At 62.6% G+C, this 12,641-nt stretch overlaps 1 protein-coding gene across 1 annotated transcript; it reads right to left on the bottom strand.

Annotated features, from left to right (window-relative positions):
- Positions 1-2,555: 2,555 nt before the first annotated feature.
- On the bottom strand, positions 2,556-12,597 carry TUBG1 (tubulin gamma 1). Its single transcript, XM_073326134.1, has 11 exons — positions 12,392-12,597; positions 11,825-11,937; positions 10,820-10,987; positions 10,469-10,537; positions 8,984-9,063; positions 8,265-8,391; positions 7,209-7,295; positions 6,819-6,968; positions 4,791-4,943; positions 4,141-4,302; positions 2,556-3,334 (listed from the first exon to the last, which is right to left on the bottom strand). Exons 1-11 carry the CDS (start codon positions 12,438-12,440, stop codon positions 3,137-3,139), a joined length of 1,356 nt encoding a protein of 451 aa, XP_073182235.1. The 5' UTR covers positions 12,441-12,597; the 3' UTR covers positions 2,556-3,136.
- Positions 12,598-12,641: the final 44 nt, after the last annotated feature.

Raw genomic sequence — 12,641 nt, 5'->3', positions numbered from 1 at the left:
TGCTCCGTTCTGACCCGCCACAGCCCCTGGGGAGGCTGGGGGTGGGGCTCCCTCGGAGCAAGGGAGGGATGGCAGCCTGGCATCTCTGCTGAGCTGCCACTTGTGTCCAGAATCGGGGCCTGCTTTAGTGCCCTCCCGTCTCTGTGCCTGTGATGAAAACGGGGCCCGAGCGTAACCAGCGCAGGAGCTCCTGCCTGCGTCTGCAGGGAGCCTGCGGGGGAATTGCCCTGGGCTTCCCAGGCAACTGGCGACCTCAGGAGCTGAAAGCTTTAAACGTCCCATGTAGCGCCCTGGGTGCTCTCCCCAGCCAGAGGGGACAAGGGGCAGGATCTGCTGGAAGCATCTCCCCATGGGGCCATACGTGGGTAGCCCAGCTGGGCTCAGTTGTTTGCCCCCCACCGCCCCCCCTTGGTGAAGGAGTCCTGCCTGCGGTGGGAGGGACAGGCCTGGGGCACTGGCGGGGAGTGTACTGAGGGGCAGGGTTGATGTGCAGGCCCAGTGGCAGGGGGCTGACAGGCAGGTGGGGGGCGGCATTGGTGTGTTGCCCTCTCTGCCACCCTGCTCAGTACTGGGGGCTGGGGCCCTGGGTCAGCCTGCACCAGAGATAAGCTGCCCACTCATCCTGAGACTTGCTGAGGAAACTGGGGTCTTGTCTTGGGTCCTCCTGGAGGTAGCTTCTTGCAGGGGAGGAGATGCAATTCCCCCAGCCTGCATGCCCCAAGGGCCCGGGCTGGCAGAGCTTGGGTTAACAAAACGGGCAATGGCCATGTCCCTGGCAGATTGGCTGGTCCCTCCCCCCCAGCCAGAGAGCCCTGGCATGGAGGCAGAGCGCTCGCTTTGCTCTGACCTTTGGCATTTAATCAACGCTGCAGCCACCTCCCCCCGGCCTCGGTCCCAGCTTCACCAGGCGCCTGCCCAGGGAGCTGGGGGAGGGGGCAGCCCCCAGCTTCCGCCTGTGCCCAGCAGGGCGTGGGAGCCAGGCTGGGCACATGGCGGGGAGTATTTTTAGCTCCCGTCTCTGTGCTGCTGGCCCAGAGGAAAAGGCTAATTCTCACCTGGGCTGGAGCCAGTGACCCCCAGCCCGGCTCAGCTGCTCGCTCCCATGGGGGAGCCGGGCCCTGGGGTGAACCAAGCCCCTCCCTTTAACTGCAGCTAAATCCAGCCCCAGCTGGGGGCCTTGCTGGGGTGCCCTGGTACTCTCTTCCTTCGCCTGGCAGGGAGGGGGCTCGTGTCATGGGGCCCAGGCAAAGTCCTACTCCAGGATGAGCTAGGAGTCAAGTCCCGGGGCAAGGAGGGTGGAGCCAGGCCCCCAGCAGGGGCTCTGGGGAGAAGGGGTGGCAGAATCAGCCCCAAACAGGAGTGTGCACTCAGCCGGCCCCTGCTCGGGGGAAGGGGAATGCTGGCTGCCTGAGCCATGGCATTTGTGGCTCTGCTGGGTTCATCCTAGGAGCCCCCCAAGCAGCGGGGAAGGTCCAGTGCCTGTGGCCCCCAGTGCCCCCAACAGCTCTGAGCTGGCTCCTCCTGCCCCTGTGCCTACCCCCCTCTCCTTACTGCTGGGCTGCTCCGCCACCGGGAAGGTGCAGGGGGGACGAAGCCTGGGGGAGGTCACGGGGGATGTGTGGGGCCTTCACCCACCCGTGGCTTTCTGGTGCCAGGCTGCTGCCAACCCAAGCACATTAACCCTCTGCAGGCTGCAGAGGCTGGGAGCAGCCAGGCTGGGACCTTCCCGCCCAGGTCTGGGGCCACAATTCAAGATAGATGTTGATAAACTGGAGCCAGGGCAGAGAAGAGCCACGAGAATGAGAAATGATTAGAAACCTGTCCGAGGGCCAGACGCCAGGAGCTTAGTCTATTCAGCGCGGGTTCGGGGGGAAGCCGATCACAGCCTGTAAGTACCTCTCTGGGCTGACACGGGCCCATGGCTGGAACGCAGGGGAGCCTTTTTACACGAGTAACTAACCCCTGGACCCCAGACCGAGGGGTGGGGGGATTCACTCTTTACATCAAGGCTGAATGGTTTGGAAAACTCAGCTCCAGCTGGGGCAGGTCACGGGAGGGGTCCGATCAGGTGGTCACCTTGGTACCTTCTGGCCTTGGACTCTGCCAGCCCCAGGCCCGAGAACAGTCCTGTGCGCTACCTGCAGGGAACAGCAGGCCTGCTCCCCTGGAGCTACCGGAGCCCAGCCCGTCCTTAGCAATGAGCAGGTGCTGGGGTGCCCAGGTTGCCCTTCACCACACCCAGCCAGCTCTGGCCCTATGCCAGCCTCAGGACTGGGTTACACGCAGCCCTGAGCCCTGCCCACATTCCAGCTCGGTGAGCTCCAAGGAGTGAAGCAGTGCTGGGCTCCCCACTCCCAGGGTACTTTGGGGCCTCTGGTTGCTGCTGAAGGAAAAGCCCAGGGCTGGTCTCTGCTAGGCAGGTAGGGGGCAGCTGGCTCTGCAGGGCCCCCCCAGCACTGCGGGCCCAGGCAGCACTGGCTGGGGGATGGGGCAGTTGTCACCTTCTCTGTGCCCTCGGTCCCGGCTCTGTCGTGCCCCAGCAGTGCAGGAAGGGCTCAGTGCAGCAACAGCCTTTATTCAAGCAAAATAAGCTACAAAAATAGATACAGCCTCCGGCCCCAGCCCCCGGCGGTGCCCGCTGCTCTCTGCGCCCGCTGCCCAGGCACAGAAAGAACCAGACCCAGGACTGAGGATAGCCTAGGGCCCAGCTTAGCTCAGCCAGGTCCTGCACCCTCCCCCCCTTGAATGAGGTCTTAGCCCTGGACCGTTCCAGGCTGGTGCATGTGGCTTTTGCCCTCCCCGCGAAGGGGAGCACTTAGGGCAAGGATTCCTGCTCCCACACAACACCCCCGCTTGCAGCGAGCCGCTGCCCACAAACCCTGGCAGGGGAAAGGCCTCTGTACTAGGGAAGCCACCAGTGGTGGGGCCCTGCGGGGAGGGGGGGCCTACAGGCTCTGCCTCACAATGGGGTGATTCCCAAGGGTACAGTGCTGCTGGGCCAGTGCACCCCACTCTGTCCCGGCCCAGGGGGTGAGCAGAAGCCATGAGGACATGTACACGGGTGGCTCGTGGCCCCTGAAGTTACATGGGAAGGGGCCGTACCCCCTGCACGCTCCCCAGCAGAGCCTGCGGGAGCTCACTGCTCCTGCGTGCCCCAGGAGATGTAGTCGGGGCGCGTGGCCGCGTGGTACTCGTCAATCAGCTGCTGCACGATCTCCCGGGAGTTGTCCAACTCGTCGAAGTTGTCCTTGAAGATATCCTCCTTGCGGAACTGCTCCAGGAAGGCCTCCCTCTTACGCAGCTTGTCGTACTGCCGGCAAGTCCGCTCAAACAGCTGTGACGGCCCCAAGTCACAGTCAATATGGGGCCGTCCCGTCCCTCACCCCACAACCAGGGGAAAGTGCTGGATGGTCCCTGCGGGCTGGGGCGTCCCCCTGGCCATGGCTACCCCGGGAAGAGGGCGTGAGGGGGCGTCCCTGTGGCCACCCTGGCTCACCACCTGCAGGTGATGCAGAGCAAGCCCATGCAAAGGGCTCTCAGAAAACCTCTGCTTTTGGGACTCCTTCGCAGCCAGGCTGTGACCTGGGGAACACCCTGCACTCCCCGAGCTGCTTTCAGCAGAGGGCTTTCCAAGGGGCTAGGTGACTCTGCCAAGATCCTAGAGGATCTTTATTCACACAAGAAGGCTGTCCCTCCAATGGCAGCATGGCCCGGCAGGGCAGGATAAGGGGAATCCACTACTGGGTTAATGGACAAGCCCAGCGGACAGCGTCTGTTCCTGCCAGTGGACTCAGCAGGCCAAGTTTCAGGGGTCGGAGGCTGGGGGAGGGGCTGGGAGCTGCGCCCGGAATGATTTTCTACTGAAGGAAACGCTGCAGGGCAATCAACCGGCTCCATCCCCCACTTCCAGTCACTGCCTTCTCTGGCCTGGCTGGGGCGGGAGGCAGCACACCGCCTTCCGCTCTCCTGCGGATCCCCGGCAGATGCGGCAGCAGCCAAGCCAAAGGGTACATGAGAGCAACCAAAGGTGACAGCCCCTGCCTGAGCAGCCTCCCGGCGAAGGGCACTCGGCAGCAGAGAGTGCAGGGCAGGCGGATGGGAGAGCGAGGGGCCGAGCCCAGCGGCCTTGCCCGTACTCACCGAGGAGATGTTGGTGTGGTTTGCCATCATCAGGCCGCTGACACGGTGTGCAGACGGCAGGTACGGGGACTTTCTGGACAGTGCCACCTGGATGCTGGCAGGGCCCCAGGGGATGAAGTTGGCCAGTTTCCTCTCCCGGATCCTCTGCAGGCTCTTGTGAACCTAGGGAGACACGAGTAAGGGCTCTCCCCAGGCGCCTGCCCTGGCGAGACTCACAGCAGCAGAGGGGTCAGGGGGCTGAACTCCCCAGCGCTGTCTAGCTGCTCAGCCAGGCGCTTTGTGCAGACCAACGGGCAGGACCCAGCGCGCCAAGGGGCACAGTCCCAGTGGGGCACAGTCCCAGTGCTGCTCGTGGGGCAGGGTCTCAGCAAGTGCCTCCTATGACTGGCAAATGACGACGGGCGGCCTTTCCCAGGGCCGCCGCCTGGCAGCGAGGCCCCCGCCAGACCTGCAACATTAGCCTTTTGGACTACAACATTAGCCTGCATTGACCTGCAAGCCTGGCTGAGGTGGGTGGGTGTCCGAGCCTACTCCCCACTGCAACGCCTGGCCTGCTCCCACGCCCAGCCCTAGCGGCATCTGCCTGCACGGTGCCCAGGGACGCACGACTCAGCCAGCCCCGGCTTGGGGCCAGGTTGCAGCTTGCTCACCTGCGTCGGGTCCACCTCGCCCTGGATGATGTTCAGGATGGCGATGTAGCAGTGGTTGGTCTGTCTGTCCCGCCCAGTGGAGACCATGACGTTCTTCGGCTGCAACAACCTTCTCATCACGTCCAGGACCGTGGTTTTCCGCACGCTGGCCACCTGCAAACGCCAGCACGCGGCACTCAGGGGGAGACTGCCCCGCGCCCTGTCCCCGGGAGGGTGGAGCCACACAAACTGCACGCGCATGGAGTCGGAGCTCTGCTGCCCTCGGCTGAAGTTAGTGAGCAGAGGCCAACCCCGGCCAGCCAGCGAAGAGAGACACGCCTTGTGGGAAAGGCCAGTCACATGCACAGGCACAGAGCTGCATGCAGGAGGTCACAGGACAGCGGAGGCCAAGCCTGGGGGCTTGTAGCGATGCCCTTCCCAGGGGGCGCTAGGGAGCCAGCCCCGTCTCCCCTGCCCCTGCCCCGGCACTGGAGGAGTTGAGTTAATTTGAGTTCAGAGAGCCAGCAAAGACATGGGAAGCAGGGAGGCTCAGTTGTGTCCCAGACAGCATTGGCAGGGCTTCGTGGGGGAGCAGAACAGTCAGGCTCCCCCGTGGAGCCAAGGCCCTGCTCAGCCGGCCCCCAGGGCGCGTCACTCGGGCCTGTACTGTCCCCTCAAGCACAGAGGGACGGAGCAGGGTGGGGGGCTCGCGTGCTGGGAACACTGCCAGCCAACCCTCCCCCACTCCCACCCTTCTCCAGAGGGTGCCCAATTAACCCCTGTGCACAGCAGGCTTGGCCGTAGCACTCCCTAAATTCCCATAATGACCTAGCCTGGCTGCAGCTCACTGCAGCTGGGAACATGCCCCACGAGGCAGCGACTGAAGGGTTAATCGTCTGCTGCACGGTGTATGAAGGGAAGCTGCATGCCAGGCCCTAGGCTCAAGAGCCCTGAGCCAGGGCCCACTTGCTGGCCTGAGTCTGGGGCAGAGCCGCAGTGTGGCTGCTATGGGTGACTGTGGGGAGTGCTGGCTGGGCTGTTGTTAAATGCCACAGCACCTGGGCATGAGGAAAGGCTGGCCCCCATGGTGGCAGGCAGGGGGAGAAGAGCCAGCCCCACAGCTGCTGCAGCATTCTGGGAAAGTAAACCCCCCTTCTCATCCCAGGCCCATCCCCTCCGCCCCAGGCTGGGCACGTCATGCTCCGCTGGCCAGGCTTCCAGGGACTTGCAGAGAGGTGGCCCCAGGCTGGAAGTGGGGAGATTAAGTCAGACACCTATTAACTACCGCAGAGTCCCCCCCTGCACAGGAGAGGACAGAGCACACTGGGTACCCGTTTCAGAGCCAGCAGCCTTTCAGATTTGCGTCTCTGAGCAACGTCCTGGGGAATGCAGGTCGACGGGAGGAGAAAGGGCAGGGTTAGCACAGCAGAACGGTGACGCAGAGCCCAGCAGCGTCTCCTGCAGACCCAGAACACTGGCCCAGCCTCCCTTCACTTCGGCCCAGTGGAGTCCTGGCTCCGGCTGGGAACTGTGACCAGGGACAGCACAAGCGTGCTGCTCACCTAGCCCCAATGTAAAGACCATGAGCCCCTGCAGAGGGGGCTGGTGCCTGCATTCGCCGTGGGGGGGATCTCTGGGGCTGGTATCCAGTACTCCCACCATAGCGTCCTGCCCCAGCAGGCTGGATCTGAGCACCTGTACCCTGGGAATAGCCCCACTGCACTCCCTGGGACAGATGGGGCTGCTGGCAGAGCATGAGGACAACTCGGAGCCCCCAGCCTTACCATGCCTGGGAGAGGGACATCCCCACCCCGAGGCATTCACAGCAGCTCGGGGTGGTGCCAGGCAGGGGTCCTGCCAGGCCTGGGGCTAAGCGAGGAGAGCAGGGGTGCATGGTAGTGCATGCGAGCTGAGAGGCAGAGAGCAGCTAAGCTGCAGGGAGCCTCAGGGCCACAACAGAGGAGCTTGGCTGGGGTGCGGGAGGTGGCCAGGAGCCGGTGTAGGGAGGCCACAGGGCTGCCCATGTGCCTGGGGAACTGCAGCACATACCGACTGGTCTGTGGTGAGCGGCGTGTACCCCGTCATCAGGAAGTGGAGTCGGGGGGTGGGGATGAGCGAGGCGATCAGCCCAATCAGGTCGTTGTTCATGTAGCCGGGATACCTGAGTGTGGTGGTGCTGGCAGACATGATGGTGGAGACCTGGTGCGGAGAGGGGAGAGACAGTCAGAGTGCCGGCTCTGGATGGATTCCCTGGAGCCAGAGCTCAGCTGTGACTCCCCTTCTCTAGGAAGTAAAAGCACAAGTGCAGCAAGGGAAACGTCCCAGCTCCTCGCCCTGAGCCCCCCAACGGAGCTGCTCATCAGCAAGCACTGAGAGGAGCCCTGGCCTAGACACGTGTTTAAATGGCCAGAGCGAGCGCTTCCCAGTGGGGGTCCTCACCAGCTGGTTGATCTGGGAGAAGGACGGGTTCTGGATGTGCAGCCGGTCTGTGGCGATCCGATTCAGGGCTGTGTTGTCCAGAACCACCTAAAAAAGAAAGCCAGCCCCATCAGAGCAGCTCTCGGAGGCCGTGGACAGGACTCAGAGCAGGCCAAGTGACTAACTGAGGCCAGCTCCCCGGGCAAGAGCACTGAGATCCATCAGCTCAGTGAGCCTGGATACCACCGCACAACTGGGCCACCAGACACACGAAAGCATGAGCTGACTCATTCCTGGGGCCAGCTAGCCCGGGGTGTAACTGACACTGTCAATAGAAAGCTCTCCTCCTCCCGCAGCCCTCCCAAAACAGCACTGGTGCTATACGCTGGCCCCCAGGCCCAGCGCATCCATCCTCTAGGCCCAAGCAAGCTTGACGCAGTTTAAAAAAAGGAGGGGAGGGAGAGAAGGTGCCATCCAACAGGGGCTGCCCTGCCAGCGCAGCTGTGCCTGTTCCTCCCAGTGCCAGAGACTAGGAACCCGAGAGCAGGCGTCCTGGTTAGTAGGTGCCCAAAGGCCTACGGTGGGGCCTGCTGCTGGATCCTTGGGTTCAAACCCTGGGGCAGGTTACAAATGATGCTGCGGGAGCCCCATCCTCATCCACGTGTGTACACCAGTGCAGAGAGGCAGCTGTGCTGTTGAGGGGGGAAGCTCACCCCCCACCTCCCCAGCCAACGTTCCCCCTCGCTACCGCAAGGAGTGTAGCCCCTCAGGCCCTGCAGGCCTGGCTCAGCCACCAGCCTTTCCAGGGCGAGAAGTGGAGCTCTGGGCAGTCTGCTGGGGCTCACCAGGTCCCTCTGCTCTGCTAGAGTGCACAGGCCCTTCAGTGCTCCGTGGGCTGCTGGCTCTCGCCTCAGAAGTGGCTGCATTTCAGGGCTGCCGTGTCATGGAAATGCGGAGGGTGACCTACTGCCTTACGTTGGTCTGTGCAGGTTACGGCTTCCAGGGCCCCCGTACTGAGTGATGGGGAGTTGGGGCTGGCTCCGCGGGCCCCGCTCCGGCTTGCAGCAGGACTCTTACCACACAGTCAGCATTCTGAGTCAGCCTCTTGAGCGTCAGCAGGGAGTTGTATGGCTGGACCACAACATCGCTCATCTCATCCTGGTTGGGGAAGACCGAGTAGGTCTGCACCAGCTTCTTGGGATACCTGAGTGAGGAGAGCGCCCGGGCGCCTAACTGGTTAACGTCCCAGAGCCACCGCCTAAGTGCTCCCCTCCCACAAGCTCCCCGGCAGTCTCCAGCATGCAGGGCGGCAGTGAGTCACCGCGCGGCATGCCAAAGTCTGCTCCCAGGGAGGAGAGGAATTTGTCCCAGCAACGCTGCATCTTACAGCACAGGAGGAAGCTGCCAGACAAAGCCACAGGCGAGGCTGAGCCATCCACCGGCTGATTAAACAGCTGCTCACAAGGCTCGAGGCTGCATGCTGGGACAGGCAGGGGCGGCTGCGCAGGGACCTTGGCTGCAGCCTCCTGCCTTGCCCAGCATGGGCAGAGCTTCAGAAGGCAGCCATCTGATCAGAGCAGCTTGAGAGGAGACAAAGAGGCTGCAGAGCAGGGTCCAATTCCAGAGCCTCCCCTGAACACAGCAGGAGCCGGCCCTTCCTCGGGGCACCCTGCCAGGGATTGCACAAGACAGTGTTTGGGTGGGGGCGGGGACCCCGGCTCTGAATCAGCACTCTCCAGCTTCATGCTTTGGCAGGACGCCCAGGCAGCGCCAGCCTCCCCCAGCTGGGGACTCACCTGTCATTCAGTCGCTCCAGCAGATAGGAGCCCAGCCCCGAGCCTGTTCCACCAGCAATGGAGTGGCACAGCACAAAGCCCTGGAACCAAAGGGAAGGCAGCTTAGGGGGCTTTACCCTCCCAGGCAGAACGGGGCTAGCCACGCCACTGGCTAATGCCAGAGCCTAGGCCAGGGCAGATGGTGGCTGCCTCCCTCTGGATCTGTGCCAAGAACTGCTGGTGCGATCAGGCAGCCACCGAACACCCTGGGCGTCGCCCCATGAGACACAGAGAGCTGCGCTTCCCTCGGAACTGCAGGAGCTCACGGCTCTGTGCCCACCGGGAACAGCGCTTGCTGCTCAGGAGCCTTGCCCAGCCCCCCGGAGCCAGAGTTCACAGCTTCCCAGGAGACAGGCAGAGGCTGGAAGGGGCTACCGCCCCCCCCGGGACTATTCAGTTAAACAAAACGAGCTCAGCGGTGTCCCCACCTATCCCTGCGCCCAAGCCCCTCCCCCTCCTGCCCCCAAGTCCTCTTGCCAACTGTTATTTCCCAATCCCTTTTCCCTTCCCCTGTTGCCATGCAACCGCCAGATGTAAACAGCGGGGGGGGGGGGGGGCTCTGTCTGTTCAGGGGCAAAGGTGAAGCTGACGGCAGCCCAGGTGAGATCTGACGCCCGCCCGAGTAAACGGCTCCAAGACCGAGATTCCCTCCTTCTCCAGGAATCTCAAGTGTCACTGGGAGCAACAGAAGTTTCAAAGAGTCAGGCCTGCACCTCATGTCTGACTTGCTGAATCCCTTTGAAACCAGCTGCCTTGGGCTTCCACAAACGCAACTGGCCCAAGCCCCCTCAAAAACATCTGCATGCTGCCCCCCCGTGGCACCACACTGAATACCCTGCAGACTGCAAGGCCCAGACAGAGCAGGCAGATGCCAATTCAGCAGAGCTTCTCCTAACTGGAGCAGGAGAGTCATTGGAAGCCAACCGGGAAAGACGGTTGCCAAGAGGTGCACACAGCACAGGGATGGGGCTAGCATGTTCTCCTTTCGGAAGCAGAGAGAGGAATAGTTCAGGCTGATACTAGGGGAGACAAGCAGCGGGACTGGGATGAAATGACGAGAAGGTAAATGGAGGCCAAATATCACAAACCCTTCCTAGCAGTGAGCTCTGGTAAGTGCCGACCATCTTCCCTGGGAAGAGTCCAGCGCTGGAGTTCTTTTTAACTGGATTTGGAAAACACTCAGTGGGGCACACAGAAGGGGCGACTCCTGCTTGCCTCAGGAGGGTCTGGGGTCAAGGGGAAGGTCAAGAGGACGTGAGCTGGGAAAGGCCTCCTGTCTAGGATTAACCCTTTCCACGTGCCTGTTGCCTAGCACCCTCACCCCCAGAGACTGTCACACCTGCCAGGCTTCCCTCGAGACTTCAACTCCATGCAAACACAACAGAGACCTTAGAGTAGAAAACAATGGGCAAGGGAAGCCAATCTGAGGCCTCTTCATTTCTTTACCTCTAAGCTGTCGCTCCCATCAGCCTCTCTGTCTATGATGTCAAAGATATCTTCGTGGATTTTTTCACCCTGCAAGATAAAACCACAGCAAGCTTCGGTCCATTTACTTTCCGCAGAGGGAACCGTTTCCCACGCAGAACGCAAAGCCACGTCAGCGGGGAGACCAGGCTTGCAGCCATACCAGCCGATCCAGCGGGTGGCGAGCTGTCACCCGTGAGCCCCTGCCGAAAGGGACGACGCTTACTCCAGCAATCACACACCAGTGCCCGCTGGGAGGCAAGGCGTCCCTGACCAGATCTCAAGCCCAGGGATCGGAACTACGGTTACACATGCCAGCTCCAGCCCTGTTACCTGGGAGAAGCCGCTGGCCCAGTTGTTCCCAGCCCCGCCGCCATGCTCGGACAGGTAGATGTTTTCCGGGTTGTACAGGTTGGCGTAGGGGGAGTTCAGAATGGAATGGATCACTCGAGGCTCGAGGTCCAGCAGCACAGCTCGGGGGATGTAATGTTCATCATCTGCCTGTAACAGGGAAGGACAAGAGGGCCTAGGAACATGCCAGGGACACAATGCCAGACTGCGTGACAGAGGGTGCCACCCACTGGTCGGAGAGAGGTACAACACACCGCTATTGGATCCTGCCACAATGGACGAGATAAAGAAATTATTACGTATTGCCTGTGTTGTGGGAGCATGCTGGGCGTCATACCTCAGAGCAAAGAGATGCGCCCTGACCCAAACAGCTCCCAATTGGAGTAATTATGTAACAAATATGAACTGCTTCTTGAGTCCCCAGCATTCTGCACCCACCACGGCACATCAGGCTCCAGGCCATAACAACACGCTGTTAAGAGTAGATCTTGGCAGAGATGCCATTGAAGGAGATGAGCTAGGGGCTGGATTGAGCTTGCCAGCCCCTTTCACAATCTGAATTTGGGTCGCTGGCTAGACAGAGAGAGGGGGTGGCCAGAAACTCCCTTGTGTGTCCTCAGCAAGAGGAGTCGCTAGAGAGGGGGGTTTGTTCTCAACAGAGAAAATAGGATCCATCAACACGGAAGGGTCCAGACTTAGGGATGGACTTTGTGAATTGAAATAACAACGGCTGACCCCACAAGCCAGCCTGGGCTCCAGCCACAGAGAACAGAGCGGCACTGCGAACCAGAAACTCTCGACTCAGGTCCCACCTTGGCTCTGGGAGGCTTTTGGCGATGCCAGCGCCGAGGCTGGCAGTGCCAGGCCTCCAGGGCTTCATCCCCGTGGAGAAGAGATGCCTTCGGTTTGTTCAGAGGCAGCCCTAGGGAAAGGAGCTGAGCGATGGGCTCCGGCTGCGGGACGGCACAGAGCGGTCGCCCGCCGTACCTGGTAGAAGAAGACGTCTTTGCGGTCGGTGCCCTCGGTGGCGAACTCCTCGACGATGCCCTCGGGGCTGATGCCGTGCTCCGCACACAGCTGCTTCCAGAACTCGAACCCGACTGCAAGAGAGACCAGCCGGGGCTCAGCCACACTGGAGGGGAGAGACCCACCCCAGCCGGGCCAGGACGCCTGGGTTCCGCGGCCAGGCTGCGTGACAGGGAGGAGCCGGCCCCGCCCTGTGCCTCAGTTTCCCCACGAGAAGCTCCTCCCCCACGAGAAGCCCCTCCCCTCCCACGCCTCGCCCCAGCCGGGCCAGGACGCCTGGGTTCCGCGGCCAGGCTGCGTGACAGGGAGGAGCCGGCCCCGCCCTGTGCCTCAGTTTCCCCACGAGAAGCCCCTCCCCCACTAGAAGCCCCTCCCCTCCCACGCCTCGCCCCAGCCGGGCCAGGACGCCTGGGTTCCGCGGCCAGGCTGCGTGACAGGGGAAGGGGAGGGAGGAGCCGTCCCCGCCCCGTGCCTCAGTTTCCCCACTAGAAGCCCCGCCCCCACTAGAAGCCCCGCCCCCGGCCTCACTCTGGTTGCCGCACTGGCCCAGCTGCAGGGTGATGATCTCTCGCGGCATCGCGGCCGCTGCGCCCCGGCCCGGCTCCTCGCCGCGCCCGCCGCCCGCGCGCCCTCCCGCCCGCGTCCAGCGGCACTGAGCATGCGCGGGGTGCACTTCCGGGGAACCGCCGCGGCCCCCGCCCCCGAGCTTCGTCCCGGCAACGCGCACGCGAGAGACAAAAGAGGGCGCGCGCGCACGCGCACGCGCGGCGCCTGCGCA

Source organism: Lepidochelys kempii, chromosome 27 (genome assembly GCF_965140265.1).
Source record: "Lepidochelys kempii isolate rLepKem1 chromosome 27, rLepKem1.hap2, whole genome shotgun sequence".
NCBI classification, from domain to species: Eukaryota; Metazoa; Chordata; order Testudines; family Cheloniidae; genus Lepidochelys; species Lepidochelys kempii.
Note: the sequence above shows the minus strand (reverse complement) of the source record. Positions and strands in the feature narration are given on the sequence as shown.